Below are 12,320 nucleotides of genomic sequence, written 5' to 3' on the forward strand. Positions count from 1 at the left end.
TAATGGATCCCAGAAAGCTATATATTTTTGAAAACTTCACAAAATTCTGGATTCAGCAAGGGTCATTAGTTTAGATCCTTCAAGGTTTTTTAATAGAAACTAACAATTGAAAATAGAAAATATTAAAATTGAGTTGAAAAAAACAGCCATTTGTGCCAGCGTTTTCACCTGTAACTTCTTCTAAGTATGACATATTTATTTTAGCAATATACCATTACATCCGCTGGACCCTTCAGGTTGTGCGGATATATAGGACTTGTAGGTTCACCAAGAACCCGAGGAACCCAGAGCCAATAACTGAGCTGTGTCATGCAATGGTTTTTCATTGTTTATCGGGTATATCGCAGTTCATTTGGTAAAATATAAAGAGTGAAAATAGGTACCAAGGAAACCAATATATTTCTGAAATGGGAACAAAAGATAGAGTTTAGAAGCAGTGGTTTTTGCACATCTCCAAAATTGTGGGTACCCATACAAGCAGGTGAATTAGAGGTCATTTTTTCAGAATGACTTATTTTTTTAAAATAAATTATCTTGCATTTTGAAGGCAGAAATGCAAAGAAAGTCAATTGGTAATAACACTTGTTCTACTATTCTGTTTTCCCCTTAGTCTCCTGATAAAAACGGTCCCTGACTTGTGTGGTTAGGCCTAGTGCCCGTGACAGGAAACGGCCCAAAGCGCAACATGGACACATCAAATTCTTCGAGTGAAAATTGACCCTTTTTTTGCAATGTGCCTAGCTGTGGATTTTGAACCCTAGCTCATCCTGGAACCTAGGGAAATCTAGCAAACCTATACATTTTTGAAAACTAGACCCCTATGGGAAACCAGAATGGGGTGACTTGTGTGGCTCTCACTAGGTTCTGTTACCCAGAATCCCTTGAAAATCTCAATTTGTCAAACAAACACATTTTCCTCACATTTCTGTGATGGAAAGTTCTAGAATCTGCATGGATCCACAAACTTCCTCTTACCCCGCATCGCCCAAAGTCTCCTGATAAAATGTCAAAATGGACCCTTTTTTGCAAAGTGCCTTGCTGTGGATTTTGAACCTTAGCTCTGCCTGCACCTAGGGAAACCTAGCATGCCTTTACATTTTTTTAAACCAGATACCCAGGTGAATCCAGGATGTGGTGACTTGTGTGGCTCTCACCAGGTTCTGTTATTCAAAATCCCATGCAAACCTCAAACTGTGTAAAAATAAAAAATTTTCCTCATATTTCTGTGAGGGAAAGTTTGGAATCTGTGTGAATCCACAACTTCCACCTACCCCGAATTCTCCAAAGTCTCCCGACAACAATGGTACCTCACTTGTTTGGGTGGGCCAAGTGCCCACAGCACGTAGGGGCCCAAAACGTATTGTGGGGACATCAAATTTACCTATCACAAAATGACCTGGTTTTGAAAGGGGGTCACCTGGGCTTTTGGTCCCGGGTTTGGCGGCAATCTAGGGAAACCTACCAAACCATCACATTTCTGAAAGCTAGACACCCGGGTGAGTACGTGGACCCCCAATGTTTTCCTACCCAGATTCCCCTGAAAAACCTTCGATTTAGCTGAAAAAATTAAATTTTTCTCAACTTTCTGTGTGGGGAAAGCTGTGGGATCACGGGGTTGACACAAATTTTCTACCACCCAGTGTTCCCTCAGGTTTCTCGTTAAAAATGGTCCCTCACTCGTGTAGGTGGGCCAAGTACCTGCGACAAGCAAGGTCCCAAAACTTATTGAGGAGACATCAAAATTACCTATCACAAAATGACCTGGTTTTGCAGGGGGGGCACCTGGGTTTTGGGCCCCGGGCTCGGCGGCTATCTAGGGAAACGTCAGTCCACGCACACCGCCATCCAAGCGCCAATCCATGCACACCACCAGCCGAGCGCCATTCCACGCACACCGTCATCAAATCTTTTTTAACAAGGTAGAAAACACAAAGCAGGTGGAACTAGATACACAACTATAACCACAAACACAACAGTAGTAACTAAAGACATAATTCTAATGTCAACCGTGAAACTGAACAACAAATATAAAACCATACAGACCAGGCAGTACACTATTACTCACAGTTGCTCCCAAAAACTCTTTTGAGTGTGATACAATCTAAAACACGTGGACACACACAGCCCATTATTAAAAGGACAATCAGCACAGTGCATACAACTCTCCTTCCACATACATCTTCGCAAACAGACTCTACATCTCTTACAGGGATTGTTTTTTTGGGCCGTGGGAGGAATTCAGTTGGGAAATTGGCGATCTTTCAATCTAGCCACATCCTCCACCACTTCAGCTCTAGGAACACTTGCTTGTTCCACTACAACAAGGCTGCCTATCACAGACTCCTTGAACACAACAAAAGCATTAAAAGTTGCTAAATTGAAAAGATGGATGACCAACTTCTTATATCAAATGTAAGCCTTACACACAGCAGTGTAAGGTTCCAACCTCTGATCCACTCTATCAACACCACCCATGTGCTTATTGTAGTCTACAATGCGCACAGGTTTGTGCACCTCAGCAACCTGACCCCAAACAGTTACAGGTGAAGTACTATCATCATGGATAGTAGTCAGCATGTACACATCCCTCCTGTCCACAAATTTCACAGCTAGCAGTTCATCACTACGTAAGGCACTGCACTGTCCCCTCTGAAGCTTTTTGCAAACATGCTCTTTTGGGTAACCTTTACGGTTAGAGCAAATTGTGCCACACGCAAGAGTGTCCACTTTGAACAATTCCTTAAACAATTGCACAGCTGTGTAGAAGTTGTCTAGGTACAAATGGTGACCTTAGTTAAAAAGTACTCTAGCAAGTTCCCACACAATTGTCTCTGAAACTCCTACAGTGAACAGACAACCAGGGTGGTCAATAGTGGAATCCTACCAGTGTACATCCTGAAATTATAGACCTATCCTGTCCTACTCTCAGGCAACATATACATCTAAATTCCATAACGAGCCCTCTTGCTAGGAACGTACTGCCTAAAAACCAAACAGCTCTTGAACAGGACCAAAGACTCTTCAACTGTTATTTCTTTCCCTGGGGTATTGATCTCTGAAAATCTGTCCACAAAGTGATCAAGAACAGGCAGAATCTTAAAAAGACAGTCAGTCAGGGTGATCTTGTGGTAACGCCGAAGCATTATCAACAAAATGCAGCACCCGAAGCAAAAGTAAATACCGATCATGACTTTTTATTGCAGGAAATATGGCCGTTGCCATCAGGGGACTGGTAGAACAATATGAAGCCTGGGACGGCTTCCTTATCAAGCCCATCGAAACTTCTTCATCTCATCCTGATTTGTGGTGGTCCTATGGGTAGCTGTAGAGCTGGGCCTAAGTCTGGCACAGTTGTCCCTCAAATATTGTTCAGTATACAAATGAGTCTGCTCCACAATCTCAGCCAAAAATGCATCATCCATAAACAACTGTAAAAACTGTAAAGGCAAAAAAATTCACAATTTACTCTACACCTGGAATCACCACAAAAGGCAGGCAGCACCGGCTGCACCATATTTGTATCAACCTGGAGTCCAGCACTTCCATTGGGAAGCCTTGTAGCCCCAGGCTGCCCTCCAGATGTCTCTTGCTGCACCATCGACACATCAGTGTCCTCCTCTAAAACAGGAACTTCATCCACACTGAGAGTAACTTCATCAGATGATGATTCCTCGTGGACGGAAAACTCATTGCCAGAATCTTGCACTTTCTCCTCTCCCTCAGATGCACTGTCAGTCTCATAATCATAGTCAGAGGAAGATTCAGGAAGCATACCAACCACATGCTGAGCAGTAATTCTGCGGCTAGCTATAATCCTTACTAATGAAGGTAACTTGTGAAACAAGTCAACAACAACAAACACTTTGTAAAATAAATAATAAACAAAATGTGGCTTTATCACAAAGACCTATATACTCCAAAACTATACCACTCAATTGCCAGAAGCAGCTAGACTCACCGCCACCTATTCTGCACAGACAAAGCAGGGACCAACAGTATCCCACCAAAAAAAAAAAGAAAATTTTACATAAGACAACGCAAAACACATTGCAAAGAATTTCACGCTCAAAATACAAACGAAATATGAATGAAGCAGCATTTATAGAGCGCATAGGTACCCGTGGGCATCCCAGCACTGGAGAATAACTGAAGCTTCCGAGAATCATTTAGGGAAGAGCCATGTTTTTAGCATCTTGCGGAAGGCCAGGTGATTCGTTCCCTTCGTATCTGGAGAGGGAAGGAGTCCCAGAGTTTGGCAGCATTGTATGAGAATAGTTGACCACCACTTCTGACTCTTAATTCTGGGGACGATTGCCAGATGTTGATCCTCTGAGCGTAGGTGCCTGTTGGCTCGGTAGGGCTTGACCATAGAGGAGATAAATCTCCGGTCCTTTCCCTCCTATAAGCTTATGAGTAATGCATAGAGTCTTGAAGTGGACTCTCTCCCGGATGGTGAGCCAGTTGAGAGCTTTCATGGCGGGTTTAGCAGATTGCCGATTCTGAATCCCCATGAGGATCCTTGCGGCACAGTTCTGTACTATTTGAAATTTAGCGAAGACCGAGCTTGGGGCACCAAGGTACAGTGCATTGCCGTAGTCCAGGCGAGAAAGAATAAGTGTTTGGACAGTGAGCTTTTTTGCCTGAAAGTGGAGCAGGGGAAGCACTTTGCGAAGCGTCCTTATGATGCCAAAGCAGGAGGCCACCACCTTTCTGGCCTGGACTTTAGGGCTGAGGTCTAAGTCCAGCCAGAAGCCCAGGCTTTTTATCTCTGGCTTGGGGACGGGTACCGAGCCCATCGAGGATGGCCCCATCATATCTGCTCTGAAGAGCGACGGATTGCCGAGGAGCATGAGCTCTGTTTTGTCGCCATTTAATTTTAGGTAGGAGTGTTTCATCCACTTAGCTACTTCTTCAAGGCAGGTGCCGAGGCAGGTGGGGGCCATGTCTGAGTGGTTAAGTGCAGCCACCAGCTGGGTGTCATCGGCATACGTCATGATGTTCACTCCATAGGGACGGACGATGTCAGTGAGGGGAGCCATGTAAGCATTAAAAGGTGTGGGACTCGGGGAAGATCCCGGAGGCACCCCGCAGTGGTGGTGGCCTCACCCTCGAAAAGCTGGATGGATCATCCCTCCAGGAAGGATCGCAGCGAAGTCAAGGCTACTCCAGACACACCCAGATTTCTGAGTCGATGGACCAGGATGCGGTGATTCACCGTATCAAAGGCCGCACTAAGATTTAACAGAATCACGGCAGAGGAGCCTCCTGCATCGAGAATCTTTCTGGATTCTTCCACTACAGCTAAAAGAGCCGTATCTGTGTCTTGGTGAGGGTGGAGGCCATTTTGAGAGGGATGGAGAAGATTATTAGATTCCAAGTGGGCAGAGAACGCGGAATTGACATGTTTCTCCAGTATTTTGCTAATTCCTGGGAGGAGTGAATTAGGACGGTAATTGGCCAGGCAGTCTGGGTCCAGGCTAGGTTTTTTTCACGAGGGATTTGACCATGGCTTTTTTCCATAGGGGAGGAATTCCCCATAGGATATGGATGAGTTTATCAAATCAAGGATGGCCGGACCAACTGCTTCTGCCACCTGGTTCAAGATCTTAGGCGGGGCAGGGTCTCTGGGCAATCCGCTTTCAACAAATGCAGAGATGGTCTGAAGTGAATCATGGTTCATTAAGGGGAAGGTCTTTAAAGAAAGTTCCTTACTCCCTATGTGTAAATCCTCAGGGTGGGGGATAGCATGGCTATCGGTTAGGGCAAAAGATCCGTAGATTGTTTGGATTTTGTTATAGAAAAATTCCACATGTTCTTTGTAGCGTTGGTCCGTGGCTAAGCGAGTATCAGGGAGAGAAGGGGCTATCAGTAGTTTCTTTGCAATTCGGAATGTTTCACGGGGGAATTTGCAGCTGAGTATATGATTTCCTCAAAATAAGCGGCCTGGGCTTTTTTAATTTCGAGCTTGTAAGTTTTGATACCCTACCTGTAATCCTTTTTCTTGTTCAGGGAGAAGTCCCTTCTCCAGACTCTTTCAGTTTTTTTACAGGTTTGTTTTAATTCTTGGAGTTTAGGGGTATACCCGTCCGTTCTGTTGGGCCCTTTGTGTAACTGAGTGGTTGTTTTAGGAAGGACTTGGTCTAGTGTACCTTCAACCCAGTTATTGAATGTAGTATTAATAACCACCACCGGATCGGTGTCGTGGGGGCTTAGAATTTTCTCAATTTTTCAGTGGGAAGTTTTGACTAGCGGCGGGACTTAGTTTGTGTAAGCCCATGTGGTAGAGTAGCATGGGTGGTAGACCAACTGAAAGGGAAGAGGAGGTGATCCGACCAGGGAATAGGGGTCGGTATCTGACAGGAAAGCTCCTCCAGACTGGAAAAAAATGGGGTCTAAAAGGTGCCCTTTTGAGGGTGTTGCATGTAGTACCTTCTGGGAGAGCTGTAAGGCTGCTAGGTCCAAGGCCAGCAACGATGCCACCTTCGATGTTAAATCATCGAAATGGACATTGAAGTCATCCAAGATAGTAAAGTTTGAGGCGGTACTAGCCAGTTTGGGGACCATTTCAGAAAGTGACTTGCTGATATGCTGCTAATATGACACCACTTACAAAATTTCATACATGCATGACGATAATACTCATTTGGGGTAAACACAACCAAATAAAATTCTTACCAAATGCAACTACGCAAAACTACAAATCAACAACTGCTGAAACTGCAAATAAGAATCAAAAGATTTGCACTAGAATAAAACATTACAATCACATATGCAAATAATGCACCACTACACACACAATCTACCAGCCAAGTTGGGGGGTAAGTGGGCCAAAAAGCATAAGGCCGTCTGCCCCCAGGGGGGCAGAAACAGCAAAAATATTCACCCCCGTAAAAAGGGATCAACCCTTACCCAAGGGGCCACTCCCCAACACCAACATTTAAAAAGCCTTGATGTCTAGTGGCTTCTGCCCCCATTGGGGACAGATGGGCCTAAAAACATATGGCTGATCTACCCCCAAACAGGGCAGAAATGTTCACAATAGTCACCCAATAAAGGGGCCACTCCGCAACACCAACATTTAAAAATCCTGGAGTCTAGTGGACTCTGCCCCCTTGGGGACAGATGGGCCTGAAAACATATGGCCAATCTGCCCCCAAAGGGGGCAGAAACAGCCGCAATAATCACCCCATAAAGGCGAGCGACCCTTGCCCAAGGGGCCGCTGCCCAACAACACAAAAACACTCCCTGGTGTCTAATGGCTTCTGCCCCCTGGGAGCAGATGAGCCTGAAAATATAAGGCCGATCTGCCTCCAAGGGGGGCCAATATGGCCATAATATTTACCCCCAGAAAGGTGAGTGACCCTTGCCCAAGGGGCCGCTCCCCAACAACACAAAAACAATCCCTGGTGTCTAATGGCTTCTGCCCCCCTTGAAAGCAGATAGGCCTAAAACATAAGGCAGATCTGCCTCCAAGTGGGGCAGAAATGGCCAAATAATTCACCCCCGTAAAGGGGAGCGACCCTTGCCCAAGGTGCAGCTCCCCAATATAAAAAAAAAAGAAATCCCTGGTGGCCTAGAGGGGCACACAAAACAAAACAAAATTCAGCCGATCTGCCCCCCAGCGGGGCAGAAGCCATTAGACACCAGGGATTGTTGTTGTGTTGTTGGGAAGGGGCCCCTTGTGTTCTGGATACACAATAAAAAATATATATTATTTGGGCCGATCTGCCCCCCATCTCTCCCCCCGGGTGGGGGAGGGGGGCAGAAACGGCCAAACAAAATACTCCCCAAAGGGGAGCGACCCTTGCCCAACGGTCTGCTCCCTGCATTACAATCCTCAATATAATATAAAATAAAAAATCGTTGGTGTCTAGTGGGCATTCCTGCTGCACGATAGCACCCATCCGCGATCGTGCAGCAGGAATGCTGAAAAGAGACATAGAAGGAAAGAAAACCCCTTTCCTTTCCTCCGATGCCTCTTTTTTAAATCCTCCCAGAGGTGAAACTCATCTGTTCCTCCATGGACGCACTGGAAGCAAATGGCTTTCAGCGCACCTGGTATCCCCTAATAACGTTGGCGGGCAGTGTTCGATGACGTGGAAGGGGAGGGGCGGGGGACAGCAAGAAGGTCGGCCCACGGTGGGAGCGCCAGCGCTTCCACCGTGGGTGGGTGCTAGGACGTCCTGGAGCCGTTCGACGCACACGCCCACCGTAACATCAGACAGCTCTTGGCCGCCAGACGCATGGAAAGGGTTAAACATGCAATCCCACTCTTTGGTGCCAAAAGTCAGCAAGGGCCAGGGGTCAGGAAAGTACCAATACTGCACCACCCGCGGCACATGGGCGGCCGGGTGCAAAAATCGGTGTTAGCCCGAATGCTTCCCAGTGGAGACAGGGGTTGCCTGGAGCCACACTGCTTGCAGGTAAGTTGATAGAGTGCAGGGGCTAGGCTGGGGGTGGAGGGGTGTTGGCCACAGAGCAGTACCAAACATACACCACCAGCGGCACATGGGCGGCCGGGTGCAGAGTGCAGTTTAGATTTCGGGCGCCCAATGCTTTTTAATGAGGATTCTTCTGACGGTAAGGAGGCTGCAGGCTTGGCACTGGAGGTTACAAGAGGAAGATCAACGTCAGCAGTGGTAAGTTGGGATGTAGGGGATCTGAGGGGCACCTTCGTTTCAGCTCACCAAGGTCCAGGGGCTTCGGGTGCAAGGGTACCTTTTGACGTCGGAGTCTTCTTACCGGAGCCGGTCACCGTGGGGGGAGCCTCTGGATTCACACTTCAGGCGCCGTTGTGAAGGTCAGGGGTGGTCTTCCAACGCTGGACATGAGGTCAGGATCGCTGGGGAGACTTCACTGCACATGTGAGCAACTCAGACTCGGGTCGTAAGCGTTGGGTGTAAAGTGGGCAGGGGACGCGGATCTGCCTGGATCCAGAGTCTTTGGAGTAGGTTTCTTCGGGACAGGTATGTTGTCCACAGTAGATTAAAGTATTTGTTGAAGGCTGCAGTCCTCCCAGGGATTTCAGAGGTCGCTGGCTGCAAGACAGGTCTCAGGGACGTCTACGTTGGAGACAGGCGATCAGGCTTGGGCCAAGGCAGTTATCGTCTTCAGGAATATGCTGCAGGGTGTCTTCTTTCTATCTTAGGTCATCGTAGATCTGAGTTCTAGCTCTGGAGGAGCCACCTAAATACTAAATTTAGGAGATATTTTAGGGGAGTAGCAGGTAGGGCCAATGGGCCCCTCACATAGGGCGACCACACCCTATATTATGCCACCCTCCTGTGGGAGGGGGGCATAGACCTAGCCCTGATTGGAGGGGTCTCCCCATCTTCAAGGTGGTGGGGACTGAAAGTTGTGCTTCACTTCGCCTCCCCCACCTTAGAGATGGGGTTGGCAGAGGTGGGCACACCTCCTATTCGTTTTAATTTTTCCTGCCGGTTTTCCCACCCAAAGTGCGGATCTAAACCAGGGGCTGCCATCTGCTGCTAGCAGTAGATGCTGGGGGTCGCATTACAAAGGCGGCAGGCCTTTGAAGCTCCCCTCTTCGAGCACTGTCCCATCCTGAGAGAGGAGGCATGACACCTCTGTCCAGGATGTGCATTGTTTGTAGTCCCAGAGATATGGGGTTCTCTACCCAGAGGTCCAGTGGTAGCTGGCTGCCTACAGCCGGTCAGAGACCACACCAGGGTGGGCAGGTTTTCAGGGGGCACCTCTGAGGTGCCCTCTGAGTACATTGTGCAATAAATCCCACATTGGCATCAGTTTGGATTTATTGAGATGAGTAGTTTGGTACAAAACACCCCTGTGTTCAGTGAAGCCATCATGCTGCTGTGGAACTGCGGTTGCCGCGTTTCTAGCCCATGTACTGTCTATGGCTTCACTGGCACTTACAATATTAGGAAATGGGCCCCAATTTTGTAGGGGCATTTCTGCTCTTGCAGATATGCCCTCACCTGTGGTATAGTGCACCATGCCTTAGGGTAGTGAGGCCTGCTAGAGGGGTGACTCATCTATGCCTTCAGGCAGTGTTAGTTGGCATGGCACCCAGCCATGTCGACTTTGTCGTTTTCTCCCTCACAAGGGCCTGCCAGCTACAGATTACAAAAAGAAGGATCCAAATTAGCATTTCTTTTCATAGTTCCCTGGTGGTCTCTCCAATGGAGCATTTTAGGGTCATCACCTTCTACTAAAACATCGAGACCAGAGCCCCTATGCTGAGCTAGAGAGGCACGCTTCCAACTACCTCAGGATTAGCTTTTAAACACTTGTCCACAAGGTGTGTGTTATGTGCAAAAGAAAAGTAAAGTTTTTAACCACCTCTATAATAGCTATATAAACACTTGCCCACAAGATGTGTCCCTTGGGAAAAATTAACTTAAAAGATCTTGCTGCGTCTTCTTTGTGCACCTTCCAGACTCAGAACTAGAATTCCAGCCAAGCAAAGTCTGCTAAAAAAACATTGCCACTAATTAATAAAGAACATTATATAAAGGATGTCTCAGTGAGCTAAAATTAGATAATCATCGAGAAGCAAGGATATGGACACCAGCAACATAATTGATCAGTAAAATAACAAGTAAACAATACTCTTTCATGAAAGAAATTAAAGGATGAGTGTATGTATGGTATCTAGAATGCAAGGAGTTTGAGAAAAAGCAAAGACTGAGGAGAGCTCTCCTTCCTAAGCTTTAAACCAGATATTCTCTTAATAAAAGAGGCTTCTTAAGCTGGTTTACTCAGACAGAGTTGGATAATTTATAACCTGCTTGAGATTTAAAAGGAAGTATAGCTAGACATCTCATGAGATCAAAATTGGAAGTTCTCCAGTATGGGTGTCTTCAACATTGGCCTCTATTGCATTCTGGAGTGCTGGAACAATATACCTGCCTTACTGGGAAAGTGTGGTGCCTCTGTTTATCTGCAAGTTTTATGTCCTTGAGTTATATTTACAAAAATGTTTTTAATCAAAAATGAGGTTAAGAATATTTTGTCATCTTACATTTTTTTAAAAAGCCAAATATATTTCCCACTTAATTATAAAAACAAGAAAAAATGTGCCTTTAGATATGTCATAATGTTTTATGTTAAAACTTTTACATTTCACAAGTATGCTACCATTTGTTTGAATTATGTTGAATAAAATTACATTCCCCTGACTGGAGTCCCAAAGTTCTTGTATTTGTCATAGGTTCCTTGTAGTACTCTCTTACTGCAAGTTTGAAAAAGATGTTGGCTGTATATTTGCCTGTATGGGGGTATTGGGTGAGGTATATGAGGTTTGGACACCGGCTCTAAACAAGTTGCAGCAGTGTACGCTGCATTTAAGCGCAAAGTGTTCATATCTTAGATGTGGATCAGTGGGTCCACAACTAATACATGATATTGTCTAGCCTGTAGTTAGAGGGGCCTAAACCCAGGGAGTACTGTTGGGCAACCTAATAATGCTCTATGGCCTTCAGTGGAATGACTCAGGCCAACTCCCAGATGAAGCGATAAGTAGCCAAAGAATACTGTATCAGGACCATCCGGGACCAACATTGGCAAAACCCGCAGAAGCATGGTAGACAACCAGAGAATGCTATTGGAAATCCACTGATTTATAAGTGACCCGTTCCGTGGATACAGAGATGAGCAGCTTGGGAATACTTTGACAGTGACAAGTTAAAAAGTTCTCTAGGAAGTTCACCTAGGATTGCGAGAGGCTCAACTTCTGCAAGAACAGACATACACATAAGCATACGCATAAGAGTTCATTGTGGATGAATTAATTGACTGTCACTGTATTAGGATTACTATAAAAAGGTTTACCTTCCTTATTTGATGAAACTTGAATGTAAATGTTGATCATTGTTTGCGCACTATCTCTCTCAAATATATATATATATATATATATATATATATATATATATATATATATATTATATACAAGTATGTGTGTGTGTGTGTGTATATATATAATATAGCAGTACTGTCCATTATACAGAAAATGATGTTCATATTGGGAGCTATACAATTTAAATTACTTTTGCAGATCTCTGCATGAATACAACATTTTGCTTCCCTCAGGTGGCAAAGATGGACCCACAGGATTTGCCGATTTTATCTACAAAAACATTGTTCCAGCATGCTTTTTAGCACCTTTAAAACCAACCTTTGACTTGTCGGATGCGCAAACAGTATTGGTATGTATGGCAAATTTCTCGATGTGTTTTGCACTTTATAGTTTACATATTTTTTTAAGGTCAATTGGTCTTTTTTTAACTACGACCTGCACACAGAATGCCTTATTTTTAATAATGGTAACTCAAGGGTGTTTG

The 12,320-nt window shown here is 45.4% G+C and overlaps 1 protein-coding gene across 2 annotated transcripts in view; it reads left to right on the forward strand.

Annotated features, from left to right (window-relative positions):
* Nucleotides 1–12,320, forward strand: part of XPOT (exportin for tRNA) — a 538,373-nt gene that overhangs the window by 435,636 nt on the left and 90,417 nt on the right. For both annotated transcript variants that reach the window (XM_078676087.1, XM_078676095.1), the window contains exon 21: nucleotides 12,070–12,185. In XM_078676087.1, coding sequence (XP_078532213.1) covers nucleotides 12,070–12,185 — 116 coding nt within the window. The remainder of the gene's footprint in view (nucleotides 1–12,069; nucleotides 12,186–12,320) is intronic.

Source organism: Lissotriton helveticus, chromosome 1_1 (assembly GCF_964261635.1).
Source record: "Lissotriton helveticus chromosome 1_1, aLisHel1.1, whole genome shotgun sequence".
In the NCBI taxonomy this organism is placed as follows: domain Eukaryota; kingdom Metazoa; phylum Chordata; class Amphibia; order Caudata; family Salamandridae; genus Lissotriton; species Lissotriton helveticus.